The following is an 18,661-nucleotide window of genomic DNA, read 5'->3' as shown; positions in this document are numbered from 1 at the left end:
ATTGTCTCTCCTATCTTAAGAGGATCAGAGTTATATCAAGAGTATGGAGGCTCTCCAGGAGAAGATAAGGCCACTCACCTTTCCCCTCTGGGATCTGGACCTGAATAGGCCCTGAGATGCAGCCTCCCAAGCCCTTTCTACTTTTAAAACCCCTCTAACTGTCTGGCAGGCATTGAAGACTTTCTGAGGACCAGCCTTTCAGTCCTCTCTTCCTCCTCTCCCCGTTCTTCAGCTCAGTTGGGAGGCTGCTGCTTGATGCATCTTGCAGATCCCCTTCTTGGTAAGGGGCATCTTTATGAAATCAGCTTTAAACATGAGTCACAATGACAGGCTGAGAATGTGAGATGGAGAGCGGATGGGCGACCGACACACAGTCTCGTTCTGCTATATAGGACTGGTGACATTTGAGGACAATTTGTTAAGGCATTCATTGGTCATGCTCCCATCAACTGGCACATAGGAATGTTGTCAGTTCAATGAAGGAACCAAAATTAACCCATGTCATAGTTACAGTAGAAAGACAAAAAAACGATTTTGTTCGAAAGATCAGAAACTTGACAAAAAATACAATTGAATCAAATGTCCCCTTACAGATGTTAAGTTAGAAACATATGTTTCAACGGTTAAACTCTGTATCCAGTAAGAACTTTTGCCAAAGGGTTCGTGAATGGACAAATAACCCTATACTGCCATATATTATGTAGGTATGAGTGTGGGGGCTTCTTTAAGACTGCATTAACTGTTTTGAAAGTGCCACCCATCTGTCACTTGAAAGGGATCTGGATCCTCAAAGCAGAGTTGAAGAAAGGTTATACACAAATGGTTATAGAGTATTTGGTCCAATCTTCTCTTGTAGAACGGGAATTGGATGGGATTGTTGTTTCTGTAGTGGTTCCTGCTGTGACATACACTCTTGTCTGTTTACCCAACGGCGACACCTGAGAATGTAAAGCAAAATTACTTTTTCACATTGCTGAACGGAACTCCAGAGAGGACCATTGATGTAGCATTTCTTCAATTACAAACTTATTATAAATCACATAAAACAGTACATGAACAGTCCTGTTCATCACTGTCCTGTAATGTTTAGTTTTTGCTGGTAAACAATTATTTGCTGTTGGTATGGCATCAATATTATTGCCATCTGCATGTTACTTTTGAAGTGTTTGTTCAGTACCAAACAAATGCTGATTGAACTTTATATTTGCTTATTTATTTGAATAATATGAATGCTATTACATTCACTCATTGAGGTGAATTGTTTTCTGCAGAATTTACGAATGGCATTTTCTCTCACAGGATGCTCTGTGTACATGCACTGAGAATCCAGTACGAATAATGGTTCAAATTAGGGTTAAATTAGTGGCTAATGATTGCTATAACAGAATGATTTATTCACAGCTTCAATGAAGCATGACCAAATAATATTTACTGTGGATCTGATTTCAAAAAGTAAATTGATTCATGTTACATATTTTCCTAACAATTTGAAACATTTGCTTTTAATAGTAAAGTAACCAACAATCAGTTTTTAAAATGTAAGATTGATTTTATGTAGGTTTATAAAAGGTCAGATTTAACACAAATGGTCTGAATAAATCAAGACAGTAGTGTCTTTGTACATTTGTGATAAAAAAAAAGAAAAATTTAATCAGCAGAAGAGTTACACAAAATCAGAACAAGAAATAACTCACAGTTATTTCTATTGTTATTGCTATTACAGTGTAGCCTATATTCTTCACATACTGTACTCCAAAATCTTCGATCACAATTCTGTTCATCTTCAAAGGTAAACTATTTTCTTGGTTGGTATCAGTAGGTCTTCCAAGTGTAATTGAAAGAGGAATAAAAAAGGAGCTGGTTACAGAGCCGCGACAGGATCATGGTGGGGTAGGAACTCCTATCAACAATCCTCTCTTCTAACACCCCCAGGAACACTAGCTCACACCATTTCAGGGGCAAGTGTCACCACCACAGGCTTCTGACCAGCACAATAGATAAATTGTGCTGACGCATCTGTTTCGTATAATTTTCCTCCCTTTTTAGAAATGCCAGGAGAGGTAACCGAGAACCGGAGAACTGAACATAAATGAGTGATACTTCAACCTGAAAGTGGAGCAGAAGAAATGGGGTTACCAAAGCAGTAACCTAATCACTTCATATCGCCAGGTAATCCTACTTGCCCTCTGCTGGAGCAGGGGCATATTTTTGCTGGGCCACCTCAGTGCACAAGCAATCAGCAACCAATCACTGACAGCCCAGCTTTGGGAAAGTCACTGTGCAGCCCAAATGTCTTCAAGTTGTAAAGTATTGATAACCTTACGGTTAGATACACAACGCTCTGCTCTTGAGCAACAAGTTCATCATTGATGTTCCGGAAATTCTATACAGAAGTGTGTTACATAGCGAGGGAATAAAAATGAGTGTTTTCTGTGTCTGATCGGCAAGTCCATATTGCAATAACTCAAACCATTTGTTGGTGGTTGTACATATCCTGACCCAGGCCGCCATTTTTTCGCCTGCAAAGAAACCTTGAAATAAAATCCACTTAAGCCCTCTGCCTTTCCCTCCAGAGTAGTTAAATCCGAGCTGTGTATGGACATGATTACAGACTGCCACAGGTCTTAGATCAGTGCAGAACCTTGACTTCCAGCAGGAAACCAGCGCCGAAGTTCAATTATGGTATTTGCTCATTTTGCTGAAACAACGAGGCCTTCTTTGCCTGCTGTATAAAAGGTCACCAATAACCAAAACGGCTCAACATGTCACAATATCTTCCCAATCTAAGAATGTTCACCTTTGGAACAAGAAAGGACACATAGCCCTGCAATAAAGCCCACCTCTATGTTCCCGTGTGGAGGGGTCTAACCAAGGGTTTAAGATTGAGTAACAGGAGTTTCTAGTTCTGGATGTGGAAACCGCATGGGCTGAGCTTTAAACCTGTAGGTAAACAAGGCTGTTTGGGGCTCACAGAAGTCAGACAGATCCGTTTGCTCAGCAGCTGACTGAGGACACAGAGATGCACCTTTCACACTAAACTGAGCACCAACAATCAGCCCATTGTAAGAAAGGGCCCTCTGGTGTTACAGCCTACAGGAAGAACACATGCCCCTTCAAGACAAGGTGAGGTCATCTGCCTCTGAGGAGGGGATGCTTCCTATCAAGATGGAGTTTCAGGGAGACTGAGTTTTATATACTGCCGCATACGATTGACGAGTGTTTTTTAGTTTGTGTATCTTGTTATCCTTATTGTACCACCTATATGTCTAAAACATATCTTACTTAAAACGGAGGGACAAGATGTTTCTAATTTTTTTATTGGACATGCTACAATCAAGTATTTCTCTACACCATAAACAAGATCTGCAGTGAATATCTGGTTTAGAGAGAAACCAGTCCAGTTCAGTTATGTATCTCAAATGCAGACATATTGTCCACAGTCCAAGCTACTCCTTCAATTTAACAGCCAAAAACAAAGACAAGAAATCGGCACAAAAATACATAAGAAAAAGGATTTTGCAGTCCTGCACAACCCTCTGTTCACCAAACCTCTGACGTTTTGCACAACTAAGATTCAAGCAGGAAATCCCTCAGCTATCAGGGCCCCCTTTGTTTACTTAGTATTAAAACAGTATTAAAACATTCTTTATTAAGAGGATATGCCTACAACTACATACCTTCCTATTAAAAACCCCCCAATTATTTTAACTGAATGGAACACTTTAGAGATTGCATTTGTATAGCTCCCTATTGGATGGTTTATCGATATAATTAAAATATATACATCTCCATAATCTTAAATCTACAGTTACAAGAGTTAACAATTAAGAAACAAAAAATATTCATATAGTTTTAATAAGTAAAATCGTTTGAATCATTAAAAAACACAACTTTGATCCAAACTGAAAGAGGAGGCCCCTAATTCAGTGCAATCAGAAGACTCACAACACCCTCTTGTGGCAAAATAATGTCACTTCAACTGTTCCTGTACCGGTGTTAAAATAAAAACTATATACATTTTTTTCCACAAGTTTTTATTAATTTTTTGACAAATATATATGAAGGCTGTCCTCTTAAGGAGACAGTATTTGGAGACATTGCAGCAAATTAACCCCTCTAGACTGGAATCCTAGGCAATCATCACAAAACACAAACATGAAATAACTAACCATCTATTTGTGCCATGGGAGGGAATGATACAAATTAAGTGAATTGATGCAAGTGATTCTTTAATTGAGAGAAAATTAATTAGATCATGTTTTAATAATAGTAAAACAGTTATTCCAAAAGCCTGATGGGACTGAATTATTTGTTGACATCAGTATTATCATGATGCATGGAGTAGACTAAGTTTTGCATAAAGGCACACAAGCATTGGTAACCCCTCAGGTGAGCATTGCTTTTTTTTGGCAAGACATTGGTCCCAATAGGCAGTACAAGTGTTTCAACAAAAAGAATATATGCTTGCAGGAAAACAATAAAATCTTCAATCATTCATGTATACATAGAAATATCACCTAGTAAGTTAAAAAAGGGACTGAGACCTAAATAAAGAGTAAGGATACAATGGGTCAGCAGTATATGACACCCTCTTAGAAGCCAGGTTTATACTCACGAGCTTTGAGGGCAGACCATTAACTATTACAGAGGATGAAGTTCGGCAATGCACCTTCTCTCCTGCTGTACAAAGCCCTGTAGACTTCTCTTTCCCTGTCTAAAGGTACTTTCTTTCCTTGAGAAGGGCAAGATGACTAGGAGACGAAGGAGAGTTTCAAAGTTACTGAAGCTCCGTATATGCGACACCTTCAGGGTGTCGAGGACTGTGGCAGGGAGATAGCCTGCCATGGGATCCAACCACTTCTCCTTCCAAGACTTCAACTCGGTGTGGAGCGAGGCCACATCTGGCAAGTCATCTTTGTACATGCGGAGCATGTGCACAGCAACGCTGTTGCTTTCTAGCTTGGACATTGCATAAGGCACAATCACCAGGCAACTCAAGGTGCTCAAAACTTGCTCGGTGAATAGCTCTGTGACCTCAGCAATGACATGCTCTACCAATCTTTCACTCACTGCTCTTTTGTAAAACTCGCTCAGGGGTTCTAGAAGTGGTGGGTGTAGCATGGTTATCTGCAACTTGGAAGCTAAAGCCACAGCCTCCTCAAACCAGGCCTGATGATGGTTGTCAATATCACTCATCAATTCGCTGAGGGAAGTCTGGAGGTCGGGCAAGTTACTCACAGCTATCAACACATCCAGGGGCTTTCCCTGGAGAGACTGACTGAACTTTCGGGTCAAGCTCAGAACGTTCTTCAGCACAACTGTGGAGAAGATGAACTCGAAACTTCGGACTGCATTAAGGTAGTGTGACGCTGGGCTATTCGCTTCGCCTTTCAGCTCATTCAAACAGAGCATGATCACTTCCAGAAGCTCTACCATAACCTCATGCATATCGTGGCTCTTCTCCCAATTTTTGATCAGCTTGTCCCTCAGCTCATTCCCTTTCCCTTCGTCATGCTGGAACATATGAATGATCACGTCGTCCAGTTTGGTCTGTCTCTCGGTGTCCTCGGTAAGCCACTGGAGCATGTCTTCAATCGAGGCTGCCCCCTCCGCTGCCTCCCCTGCTGGAGAGGACCTGGCCAGCCACACGTTCAAAGACACAGCAGAGCTGACCGTGCGCACGGCCAGGGGGTATTTCTGGGAGATCACTGTTGTGACTACCTTCATCTGAGCCCCTACTTCTCCAACACTCAAAAAGGCCTGACCTCTGCAGTATTCCATGTTGAGTCCCCATTTCTCTGACAGGGCTGTCTCAATATAGTCGGCCAGGAGAGCTGTGTCCTTAACGAATGGGACAAAAGCCACAGTCTCCTCGCACTGAGTGTCCTGCTTGTCCAGGTATCGGATGCAAAGTGGGACGTACAAATGGCCCTCGATGTCTACTTCCCGTTCAGTTATTATTGTAAAGAACTGGGAGTCCCAGAGTTCCTTGAGGATTTCCTCTCGAACGGGTGGCTCATAGAAAGACATGGTTTGTCTCTGTTCCGTATCACTGTCCCCTACATTCAGATTTCCAACTGTAGGTTTCACATCCAATGGATGTTGAGGTTGCAGGCAGGTTGCAGATCCAACTTCTGATAGAAATGCATGAAACAAGATGTTGTTAATACCCCTTTCCCCCCCTTGTCACTCCAGTTCTCTTGAAATCAAATTTAGGCCAACCTTAACTATCCAATCTTAACCTAGCCAGGGAAGTAATGGAAAACAAATATTTTAATGCATTAACATTATGTGATATACTTTTCACTTTTACATACCAGTTTCCAGTTTCAGACCCCCAGTTATCATCTTCACCTGTAAAACGTAACAGACCTCAGATTAGAACCAAACATTTTCTTTTGAATGCATATGAAAATTGACCACAACATTACCAATTATTAATATTATTACTACAAGATGGTGGTTTTGTTGAAGAAAAAAAAAGGGTACAAGTTGTTCTTACCTGTGACAGGCATACACTGCTCTCGGAATCAACCTCGATGCACTTATCGATGACCTCTTGCAGGCTTTGAATGGTCAGATGATGCATGCGGAGCATCAAAATGTCGGTTTTGCCTCCTTTGCAGATAGTGTTCTTCAGGATATCCTTCATGGAGTTCAGTGTCGTCTTCATGAGGTCCCATTCCATGCTCACACTGGGCAGGACAGCCACCAGCCTGAGCAGCGTGGTGACAGCAGGGCTGGTCTTTGACTCGGAGTGGAGAAGGGTCTCGGAGATGGACGCCGGTGGTGCCACATCCTGATATTTCTCGATCCACACTGTGGCCCAGTTACTGATTTCCTGCTCTGCTGTGTCGGGGTCAGGAAGATCACTCAGGTACAGGCTGTAGAGCTTGTCAGTGGAGTCCTGGAGGATGGGCTGAGGGTTACATGAGGGAAGTAAAGACAGGACCTTAAGGGCCTTCAAATGGCTCTCTGAGAAGCTGTACTTCATTTCTTCTACAAGACAGCTGAGGAGGGGAACACTCAGTTTCTCCTTGTAGTACGTCTCCGGAGAAGAATAGTTGTTGGTTTCCTCTGGGAAGCAGACTTGTTCAGGGGCCACTTTGGATGCGAGTTGGAACGCCTCTTCGAACCAAGGCGAGTGTATTGTGTCAATGTTCACCTGCATGTTACCCAGTGTCTCTATGATAGCGGGGATTTTCTCCACCTCGCAGATGATGTCAGCTGGATTGCCACAGCGAAAGACGGTACTGCAGTTACGAAGGGGAGCACAGGCATTCTTAAGGATCACCAGATTTATAATGAAGTCCAAGCTTTTCAAAGCAGAGGACAGGACCTGCGCATGTAATGAAATTGCACCTGTGGCACTGGAACTGACTGAATCCAAGCAACTTAAGATTCCCTCAAAGGTGTCGACCAGGATATCAAAGAAGTCCTCCCTCTTTTTCCATCGGGAGCAACAGGTTTCTGGAAACTCTTCCAGGGCCTCACTAGGCGTGTTGAGTAGCCCGTCCACAGCCTGTGCCAACGCTCCCTCCAATCCGGGGGACGAGTCAAAGAAGAGTAGCAGATCTTCCACAACATCCAGCATATTCGTGACAGAGGGAATAGCCAAACTACCGGCAAGCCAGCAGGCAAGACCGCAAGACTCACTGGGTGTGATCACTGACAGTGGATAGCTCTTGAGAAAATCAAGAGACATTTTCTTTAGGCTCTGACAGCCTGAGCCCATGCGCATATATGCTTGTCCACGACATTGGGCCATCTGCAACCCCCAGTCTTCGGTCAGAGTCACAGCAAGAGACTTTGCTTGTACGTCAACGTCACAGCTTTCATCAAAAGGTAAATACCCAATGAGCTCCACTTTTGGGGAACTTTCACCACCAACATACCTGACAAACACAGGCAGATACTTTTTACCAGTGATTGACACTGGTCTGTCAGTGATCAATGAAAAGAAAGGGGACTCCTGGATTTCTTGGAGTATCACTTCCCTGATTGATTTTGTGAGTAGTTTTACTATTTCCTCTTCGCCAATGTTAAGTGAGCACTTGCCATCACTTGGAAACCAGTGACACATGCCGAGCTCTTGAATGACAAGCTCTTGTTCTTCTTTGGAAAGTTCTGACAGAGAGCAGTTCTTCTTTCCTAAGCGGGCAGCCAGTCTGAACACAGTTTCCAAACTTTGCCGATTATCTCCACTGTGTCCATTCTCATCCACGGGTTTGATTTCCTGTTCTTCTTTCTTCTCAGTAGATTGTGGCATCTCAAGTTCCTCTACTCCATCTTTGTCATCCACTGCAAAGACAGACAGATCAGAAGAGGGTTAGGGTTATCTATGCATTCATTAAAAACATTTTGTCACAACATTTTGCATTACACAAAGCATTATTTTTTTTTTACAAAACTTAAAATAATTTGAGGCTAATTTAATACATTCAATCTAAATGTGCAGAGGTTTTACAAATATAATCTACCATTATACACAATGGTTTGTGAAACTTACCTTCCATGTTACTTTCAGAGCTCTTCAATAGACATTTGGATTCTTTATCCTGAGAAAACAAATTAACACATAGCATGCTTGTTAAGTACAAAGTCTACATAAGCACCTTTTTTAAAGATAGGAAATGAAGAGGAAAGAGAGAGGGGAGGACATACAGGGCATGCTGGCTCCCCGGCATGCAAGCTTCTTAACAAAATCAAATACAAAGTCGCAAAAAACAATAGCCATGAAAATAACCTACCAAGCAGATCCCCTCCAATGTCTGGGGAGTGACCTTTAAGCACTGGGAAACCATCCGGTCCAGATCTCTGCTGAAGTTTGTTCCCACCTGTAGCATAGCCAAACATGGGGCCCGGTCTTTGGGGCAGGTGTTCCTCAAGTACTCTTGATACTTCTTGTGGCGCATCGTCACGCCACAGTCCTCCAGCACAGTGCTAGGCAACACAGACATGATCCTCAGCAGGGTGTTGATGTTCCCAAAGTACTGCATGACTGGCAAACGGAGAGTCTGAAAGATGCTCTCTGGGATAGTCAAGGACGCAACTTTGGTCTTCCACTTCACTCTCCAACAGCACAACTCGGTGAAGAAGTTGTCGGCGTCGGGAAGGTCGCTGCTGTAGAGGGGAGGCTTGGACTTCAGGATCTCAAACATGTAGCTCACAGTCACAGAGCATGGAACTAAGGAGAGGAAGTTCAGGGCTTCCTTGTGGTCTTCAGAGAAATGGTCTTTCACAGCATTGATGAGGTTGTCCACAAGTGGCACACTCAGAGCATCTTTGTAGTACATAGCTGGCTTCAACATGCTATCCCTGGGCAAGGTCGAATTATCAGGCACTTTAATCTGCACACCTAGACTCTGTGCCAGGGCACAAGCTTCATCAAACCAATTCTGGTGAAACACCTTGATGTTAGTCTTCACCCTATTTAGGGTAGCCACAATGCCACTGATCTGGCAGAGCTGGGAGGCGGCACTGAAATGATCCTTCTGCAGGCCAGCACTGAGCTCTCTGGTGAACGAGGAGGAATTCTTCAAGGCTACCATGGGTACAATGAACTCAAAGTCCCTTATTCGACGTAGCAGATTGCCAGCTTGTTCTGAGATGGATGGTTTCCATCTCTGTGGGTTGTCTTTGATTTTCTCCAGACATTCAACTAGGGGTTCCAGCATCTGCACAAAAACCTCATAGGAGTCATGCTTCTCTTGCCAGACGGTACAGAACTTTCCCTGTAACTCTTGGATTTTCTCAAAGCTTTCCCTGAGGCCAAATGCAATTACATGGTCTAACTGTTTCTCAAGTGTAGGCAAGCTGCTAAAAAACATCAGCACTTCCTCAAAAGTATCCAGTGCTCGTTTGACAGAGGGCACAGGGATGGTTTTTGACCACCATGTATTGAAGGAGTAACAAGAGCTGTGAGTGCATATAGCAAGAGGGTACTTCTCCTGGATTTTGCAGGCAAAGGCTTTCAGCTTATAGGACACATCACCGGATCCGAGGTAGGCTTGCCCTCTACAATAGCGTAAATCTAGGCGCCATTCTTTGGTGACAGTCTCAAAAAGGCGCTCGGACATTGCATCACAGTCGAGATCCACATCAATGAATCCCATTAGCTCCAATCGCATGACATCAAAACTGTCTACGAACCTGAGGAAAAGTGGTAGATAATCGGTCTCTCCGAGCTTTACAACGCTGTCAATGAACAGGGAGAAGAACGAACTCCCCACCTCCAGCAGAATGCCTTCACGTACTGAATCTTCGCATACCGTGAGCACTTCTTTCATCTCAGACTTGGACACATATTCAACTTCTCCGTCTTGTTCCAATGGCGCCTCACTACCCTGCCTCATTTGGCTGTTGTACGCAGCTGTCACAGCAGCTTGCAAAGCAGATTTAAGGGCCTCCTTATCTGTCTCAGCACACTTTGGTTGCACAACTCTTTCGGCTTCCATCTCAATGGTCATGACTTCTGTTTCTTCTTCCTGCTCCTTTTCAGTGTGGTTTCCATCATTCTCCTCAGGGACTGAGGCTGCAATAGAGAAAAGAGGGAACATTTAATTGATTAATTTGCAGATGGAACCACATGTGAAAACATTAGGGGAGAGGCACGTGTACTCGAGTACTCAATTGGGACACCAGTATTTGTTAAACATCAAGAGTAAATCACCTATGATAAAAGTACATTGAACCCTGTTCTATATTCAAAGTTAACATTTTTAGGAGCGTATGCAGTGATGCTACTGCTATCCATGAATATCTGCATTAATCCATGCAGCAAAAATGATAGGCAGGTGCAGATAAATAAAAAAAATAAGTAAAAGGAACATTACTTTTTTTTCACCAGCCAACTAGATTTTATTTTACTTACTGCAACATTTAAATGGTTGTGGATGTGGCTTTTCTTTATGTAGGTAAACAGTCAGTGCAGCGCAGAAAGGTAGGTAAATACCTACCCCCATTTTTGATAGGGTGTTCATTTCGGACTCTATTCTTACGTTTGCAAGTATGTGATAAATGTGATCATAAATGTGAGTACTCGAACACTGAATTACTTAACATGTCCATTGTTAGACAACATCACAAACAAAATTCAATAATTGTCTTACCTGTGGGCTGCACTTCTATCACATCCTCCTACAAAACAAACATTATTCTCATTAAATATATCATATATCCATCATATGCAAATAATTTAAACCCCTTATAATTCCAATGAGCAATTGCTGAGATATCAAATGGATAGCTTACCATATGCAGCAACGCCAAAATTTCAGGGTGCTTCTGGACATAGGTCTCCACCACGTCTTCCACATTGAAGTGCACATCTTGATTTACAAAGACAAATGCCATGTTGCACAGTCTCTGGTCATCTGGTGTGGCCATTAGGTAGGACTGGAATCTTTCCAACACCATATTGTACTGCCCGTACACATCTGCCTGTGCATTCACACAGGGAATCGTGCCCAGAACCCTGAGAAGGCTCTGCACATTAGGATAAAACCCAATGTCTGGAATTTTCAAAGTGGCAAACGCTGTTGTTGGCAGGATCCTGCGCTTGCTAGCATGTCTCCACTTAACCTCCCAAAAACCAAGCTCATCATAAAATGTGTCGGGCCTTGCAAGGTTATTCAGATTGGCGTCTGCCACTTTATCCCTGCGGATACTAAAATTGTGATCAGCCATGTAAGAGGGAACCAATGAAAGCCATCGGAGAATCCGTACCATCTCAGTGCTAAACACTCTCTTCACCTCATCAGTGAGATACTGCAACACATGCCTGCTTAGAGTTTCTCTGTACAAGTCTTCCAGGGGGGTGTCAGTCACTGATCCTTTGTCTGACTCAGGTAAGGTCTCCGGCACACAGACTGCCACACCCAGCTTCTTAGCCCGGCCAACAGCGTCAGAAAACCACTTCCTGTGGAGTATTGCAATCTCCTGCATATACTTGTTGACCAGCTTTAAGGCATTGGAGATTGTATACTGCAGAGTGCTGCTGATGCTAATGGCTCCTCTGAGACTTGAGTTGAGTATGCTGACACAACAAAGTGTGTTTTTCAGAACAACTAGGGTCATGATAAAGTTGAAATTCTTCAGGAAAGGCTTGAGATTAGCCATCTGCTCTGCAGTGTCTGCATCTGTTGTCGAGGACGTGGTCATCTCATTGATGCAACTTAGGAATGGCTCAAGGATCTCCAGCATGACCTGAAATGCATCGATGCCATACTCCCAGTTGTCCTGGCAACCCTCTGTTATCCTATCTGCTTCCCCTTTAAGGTGGCCATATGTTGACCTGATCTTTATTTCCAATCTTTTCCTAAGATCAGGTGTTTTTCTAAGTATCTGGGCGACCTCCTCAACTGAATTCACAACCTTCTGAATGGAAGGTATGGGCATGGAGCGAATTAGCCAAATATTGAATGCATACGGGTCACTTGGAGCTAGTACTACCTGAGGAAACTCCTGAAGGATCCTGTTTGTGAGATCTCTCATCTTCTGACACATGCTACCTGTGGTTATGTATGTGAGTCCACGACAATGCTCCATCCTCAATTCCCACTTGTTTCGAATCTCTGAGAGTAGCATGTAAAACAGACTCTCAGCATCCGCATCACAAGGCAGGAAACCCATGAGGTGTTTCTGAGGGAAACCGGCCACGGTGACTGACCTAATGAACACTGGGATCTGTTCTTTCCCCTCGATATTTGTGACATCTTGAAGCAATATTGAGAAATAACGTGCCAATCTCAAACTGTTCCGGATCTCCTCTTGCATGAGATCTTCAGTGAACTGAAGCACTTCTTTCTGGTCGATTTTTTCCACACAGATAGGGTTAAGAGACTGCTGTCCTCGGTGGCCTCCCAAAGGTTCATCAGGGTTGGGGTTGGCATCATTCCTAATGCTGAAACCAGAAAAGGCAAGAGTTTCCTTGAAATAGACTTTAAGGATTTCCTTTTCTTTGGAGTTGGGTGTCTCTTCAGTCTTTTGGTCCTCTTCCTGTGCATCACATACAATGCTCTCTCCAGGCTCTTCTTTCAATTCAGCACTAAACTCAGGTGTGACCTCGTCATCTAAGGAAATATATAAAGTTGGTTGATATATACATAGCAGACCATGTAAGATTATACACTGATATGAAAAACTAGGCACCGTTGGCAAATACATCTCGGTTACCTTTAGATTTCTTCAAGGAAGCAAGCTCTTCTTCAGCCTGTGGGTTGAAATTATTTCAATATAGAGGCAATGAAACAATATTTTCATTATTTGCAGTGTGGTTATAATTAATGACTGGTGATACAGGATTTAATAACCAAACGGTCTGAATGTTAAGGCAATACAGGATTGAAAGCATTTTGTGACATGCATTCTTTGCATGGCATTGATGAAGAGGATTGAAATAATAGTGTGAATTCCAAATACTTACTGGAACTATTGTTCTTTTCCTAGTGTGGGTCAATGGATTGTTTGAATGGCTTGAGAAGATGAATATTGTTGGAATGGCATCCTCCTTCAGCACCTGCTCGGTGCTGTCCGTGCCCTATAAAAAAACAAAATTCCTAATTTAACTAATTGTCTAATATCTCCTAGTGACTCATTATTACCTTCTATCTAACCCTAATGCCTTGTCCTTACTGATCTTGTAATCAAATTGTCTTCTTTGATGTTGCCCTTTATAATTTATTATAAAGGGCAACTTTTTATCCCACTGGGGACCAAAAGTATTTAATAACAATTATGGGAAATTATGGCAGGATTGTTTGGTCATCATTATTAATTGAAACATAACCTCCATTCCATCATTATTGATTTAGGACCAGATTATAATTTTAAATAAATCCCAACATTGTATGATCTGTGAAACACAACCTCAAAAAACGTTCAGGTGTATTATCTGGAATAAATAAATTTCAGGAATTTACACAAACTGTTATTGTCGTAATACTTACAAGAGGACAAATCAGGGATGGCTCAAAGTGATTAGCACATAGTCTGTAAAGCTTGTGCAGTTGTTCAGGGGTCTTTGATGCCAGATCTTGTCGACGACAATTGTTTAGCCATTGTTTGCATCTGTAATGTGACCATAGAACACAAGATTACAAAAAGTAACCTGAGATGTATACAATGCAATCACACCAACAATGCCTTGATAAATTTAAAACAATTCAACTTCGAGTTGACCTAGTGGCTAAAACAAGTTAACATTTAGCTTACTGTAACTAGCCCTAAATAGCATGCTAAGGACTGTAAGGCCCTGTATAATTCCTGGAACAAAATGGAACATGTATTACATGCAACAGAAACAAAACAGTTTACAAACTCCAACGGACTCCTAGTGAAAGCATCGGGCATTATGTTGACGTATTATGCAACGAAACCTGCATGCAATGCTTTGGTTCCAGGAATTAGACTGGCCATTTTCAATTAAACTAGCTAGCTAGCATTGAATAGCTTATTTATGTTGTTAGCTAGGGGATACGCAGAACTTTCTAAACTGATGCAGTAGTACTTGAACACAAATTATCACCAAGGTCGACTTATTTTTAGTAGCTAGTTACCTTTCTTCATCCAAAGGAAATCGAAAAAAGAGGACGTTGGATCCCTCTCTGTGTAGATCACAATTTGGTGCGGCACAGCAGTCGGGCATTTTGGGCTGCATGTACTACTGTAGATCAGAATAAACCATGCCTCTCATAAAAATCCGAAACCCTACGTGTCGTGTTTGTAGTTACGAATTCTAACGGACTGCTAGAATTAACTCTGCGTTGAAATAACTTATTTCATTCTTAAAAAGTTGATGAGATGCGTGGGGCTCTCTCGAGTGTTTCAACCAGGAAGAAGTCTACCGAGGGACGGAAATGGTTCTATGCAGAGCTTGAATGGCGCACTGATCTCCGATCTTAGTACCATGTGTTCTGCACTAGAACAAGGTAATTATTGTGCATTTACTCATCTATAAGTACAATGTATACACATTACAATTCTGCTTATTTCATATTATGACTGTACGTGAATTACAGGTTGAGTCTACAGAATATATATTTTAATCCCACCACGAGGCCTCTATCGCATTTATCACGTGACATTCAGAGCTCTATCGTATACTTTGAGACGTGGTTCCATCTGTGGACTAGATAGAACGAGTCTTTAATGTGCTGAAAATAGGCCGTTTGATCGGCGTTCACTTCAGATTGAAGTTTTTTCTTTTCTTTTTTGTACTCAAGATGTGTTTTGAATCTAAATTGTCACTCTCAACTGTTCACTTAACATTTTCGTGGTATATAATGAATAAGTGCCAGAATCACAATTCTGTAGTTTACGAATCCATTAATAACGCAAATCTTAGTACACTGTAATTTTTTCATCAAACAAAGGAAGGGTTCCATGTCTTTTCTTAAATCAACAATTTATAAATGCAAAAAATAAATAAACAGAAGCTATATATACTTATTTATTCAACAACAAATCTGTAAAAATACTGTAATCATTAACAGTTTGGATTAGAAAATTATAAATGCATCAATCAAATGATTTAGTATGACTGTAAGACTATTAAACAGTATTTGTTACATTTTACAGCACCACGTTGGCCTAAAACATTTCTATCATCATCCATTCAATCTATTCAGAAAAAAAAAATTTACAACGTAAAACAAACTCATCTATGTATCCTGCACACATTGTAATCAAACAATATTTACATTGACTTTAATAAAAGATGCCACTTTCTCCAGTCATATCATTCTTTCTCAGGGTACTTCTCCATGTATGTATCTACAATGAAGTCTAAGTTGTGTGTAGCATTATAATGCATGTTCAAAAAGATAATACTCTTGGATCTGTGGTGGCCAGGTGTGTTTTCCACGTACAGTTTAAGTCGTTTGCGGGCGGCATCACAACTGCTCTCAGCCGTCAAAAACGGCAAGGTGGCAAGCACCTTCAGGAAGGCCAGCACATTGGGGAAGAATTTCACTTCAGCCAGCAGTAGGGTTTCAGGGACACTGGAGGGCAGAGTGGTGACATCCTTGACCCTGTGCTTCCACTTCACCCACCAGCAGTGTAGCTCCGCAGGGAGTGTGTCTGCATTCGGAAGGTCATTTTTAAACACATCCATGTTTTCCTCGGACGCGTTGAACTTCAGTTGACCCATGACAGCAGGGACCAGCAACAGACATTTCATGGCCTTGACGTGACTTTCAGTAAACAGATCCTTCATTTCGTTGAGGACATGGGTCACAACGGGGATGGACAGGTGTTCCTTGTAGTAATTCTCTGGCTGCACCTCGGTTCCAGACTCGGAGCGATGCTTTCTCAGGTACAGCCTGGGAACCTTCACCTGGATCTCCATTGCAGAAGCTAGGTTGATGGCTTCCTCGAACCAGAACTCGTGATACACATCAATGTTGTCAGATACCTCATTGAGCGAGTGCAACACAGCTGTCAAATTATTTGCAGCAAAGTAGGTGTCTGTTGCTTGCCCTTGCAAGTTCTTACCAAAGGCACGGGTGAACGACAGGGTGTTTTTTAGCACAACCAAAGCTATAATGAACTCAAAATCAGCCAATGCTGTAGATATTTCTAACGCATTGTGAGTGACTTCATCACTCCACCTCATGTCTTCATTGTCATGAACACTATCCACACAGAGCAAAAGAGATTCTATGATATCAACCGCGACCTCAAATGCATCGTGCCTTAATGTCCAGCTGGTGCGACATGCGTCTTTCAACTCATTGGTTTTCTCTTCCCTGCCTTGATAGAATATCGAGATGGCATTTTCTAACTCTAATTTCAGTGAAGGGGCGTCCTTGAAAAAGGACTCAATCTTCTTAAAAGTAGACATGACAATCTGCGGCCCTGACAGTGACATACTATTTACCAGAAAGGTGTTCAAAGCAAATGTGGACAATGTTGAATGCAGTATCATAGGATACTTCTCTGTTAACCTGGTAGAGATGGCTTTCATTTTGCTGGCATGCACACCAGAGCACAAGTGGGCTTGCCCTCTGCAGTTTTCCATATTCAAGCCCCACTTGTCAGTTACCATAGACAGCAGTTGCTCTGTTAGGGTCTCCTCATCTCCCTGAAAAGGAAGCAGTCCGGCAAACTCCTCCCGCAGGCAGTTAGACTGGTCGACAAATCGCAAAAAAACAGGGAGGTGGCATTGCTCTTCTATGTCCACCAAATCATCTGTGACTAGTGAGAAGAAGCGACTTTCTCTGACCGCCTGCAGGAACTCATCGCGAACGCCATTCTCACACACCTCCAACATTTGACTCAGTTGTGTGGAGGACCAGAGCTCTTTTCCAGGAGTCAACACTTGATTCCCAACACTCATTTTATATTCTAACAATGCCTGGACATTACTCAGAGTGAGGCTTTCTTGTACATCTACAGCATGCCTGTTCAAGGGAATATTTTGCTTGCTTAGCACCAGAAGAACCTCAAAAATTGATTTTAGGATCTCTCTGGGGTCTGTCTCTTCCATAGTTATTTGGGAGTCATCTTCGGTTTTCTCCGTTAAGTCCTCTAGAAGACAAGGCAGAACAAAATACAGTGCATTTTGGTGTTTTACAGTGAAGTTGACAAGTAAATTACACATCTAAAACTCACCTTTCTTCACTTTACTGTCCTGTGGATCATCTTGAATCTGGAAAATAAAACATATGAAACATATAAAATACGAAACACAAAAAGTGTTTGAAGTATAAGTGTATGAATTTAGAAGTTTCATGCAGCTAATCCTTACTTCTCCCTTACGCTTGCACTGTCCACTTGTGGGGTTAGTAGGTTGGCTTGATGAATCAAATATGGTTGGTATAGCATCCTCCTTCAATGCGGTGTTGTGAAGCTGAAAAACAAGTAAGCAGATATGTTAATCATAATATTTTGACTACTCCAGCAGTCTGAATAAAGATAGTAGTTTAATAACATTATAATAGTTTAATATTTATGTTGTGAATGATTTCACTTACAGTTGTTTCCATCACTGAATCTTCGAAGTGTTTTGCACAAAGTCTGTGCTGTCTGTACAACTCGTCTGGGGTTTTGTCTTCAAGATCAATGCGATTGCAGTTTTCAATCCACTTCTTGCATCTGAGAAAGGGAGAAACAACAGCATTGGACATTATACAGATAATGTAATAGTCAGAGCCAAGTAGGCTCACTACATAAGTGGTGTAAGGCCCCGGAAATAACATAAAGCCCTTGCCGGCTTATCTATTATTATGTCCATGTAGTTAGCTACCTAAAATGTAGTATCTAGTATTACTACCAGCTAACTAGCTAAAAGGCAAGACAATTATTAGTAGTATTAGGCTAACTAGCTTGATAGCTAACTTGCTGTTACCTTTCGCTGTTTCTTGGGAACCTGAAGAGGGGAGGAAGGCTGGGCAGACTGCAGTTGTTACTTGTGCAACTGGAGAAAGCACAGTTGTTCGCCATTGCTGTCAAATGTATCGCAACTTCATACGTACTACATTTGCTTTAGCTAACAATAAAATCAAACTACCACAACTCGGTTCAAGCCAGTGTGCAGCAAGCGACAACTGCCGTGGTATCCCATGAGCCTTTGCATGCATAATATGGCAAAAGCGCGCGTGGCGATGTCTCAAAAGTTACGTCGCATTCGGTCGCCGAATGCCGGAATCATAGAGGAAAA

General features: G+C 42.1%; 2 protein-coding genes across 3 annotated transcripts; both read right to left on the bottom strand.

Moving 5' to 3' along the window:
• Nucleotides 1-3,301: 3,301 nt before the first annotated feature.
• Nucleotides 3,302-14,859, bottom strand: LOC146288237 (uncharacterized). The gene is made up of 11 exons (XM_084697811.1): nucleotides 14,559-14,859; nucleotides 13,950-14,070; nucleotides 13,427-13,540; nucleotides 13,177-13,213; nucleotides 11,254-13,073; nucleotides 11,112-11,139; nucleotides 8,751-10,534; nucleotides 8,510-8,558; nucleotides 6,503-8,301; nucleotides 6,318-6,354; nucleotides 3,302-6,134 (listed from the first exon to the last, which is right to left on the bottom strand). Exons 1-11 carry the CDS (start codon nucleotides 14,657-14,659, stop codon nucleotides 4,642-4,644), a joined length of 7,383 nt encoding a protein of 2,460 aa, XP_084553937.1. The 5' UTR covers nucleotides 14,660-14,859; the 3' UTR covers nucleotides 3,302-4,641.
• Nucleotides 14,860-15,438: 579 nt separating this feature from the next.
• On the bottom strand, nucleotides 15,439-18,588 carry thap12a (THAP domain containing 12a). 2 transcript variants are annotated; one of them, XM_084697812.1, is made up of 5 exons: nucleotides 18,350-18,588; nucleotides 17,976-18,096; nucleotides 17,750-17,851; nucleotides 17,614-17,650; nucleotides 15,439-17,529 (listed from the first exon to the last, which is right to left on the bottom strand). In XM_084697812.1, exons 1-5 carry the CDS (start codon nucleotides 18,442-18,444, stop codon nucleotides 15,740-15,742), a joined length of 2,145 nt encoding a protein of 714 aa, XP_084553938.1. In that variant the 5' UTR covers nucleotides 18,445-18,588; the 3' UTR covers nucleotides 15,439-15,739. The 2 variants fall into 2 exon arrangements, with proteins under 2 accessions (XP_084553938.1, XP_084553939.1); XM_084697813.1 differs by lacking the exon at nucleotides 18,350-18,588 and having other exon boundaries at nucleotides 17,761-17,851.
• Nucleotides 18,589-18,661: the final 73 nt, after the last annotated feature.

This window comes from Hypomesus nipponensis, chromosome 5 (assembly GCF_054491055.1).
Source record: "Hypomesus nipponensis isolate SF chromosome 5, ASM5449105v1, whole genome shotgun sequence".
Lineage (NCBI taxonomy): Eukaryota > Metazoa > Chordata > Actinopteri > Osmeriformes > Osmeridae > Hypomesus > Hypomesus nipponensis.
Note: the sequence above shows the minus strand (reverse complement) of the source record. Positions and strands in the feature narration are given on the sequence as shown.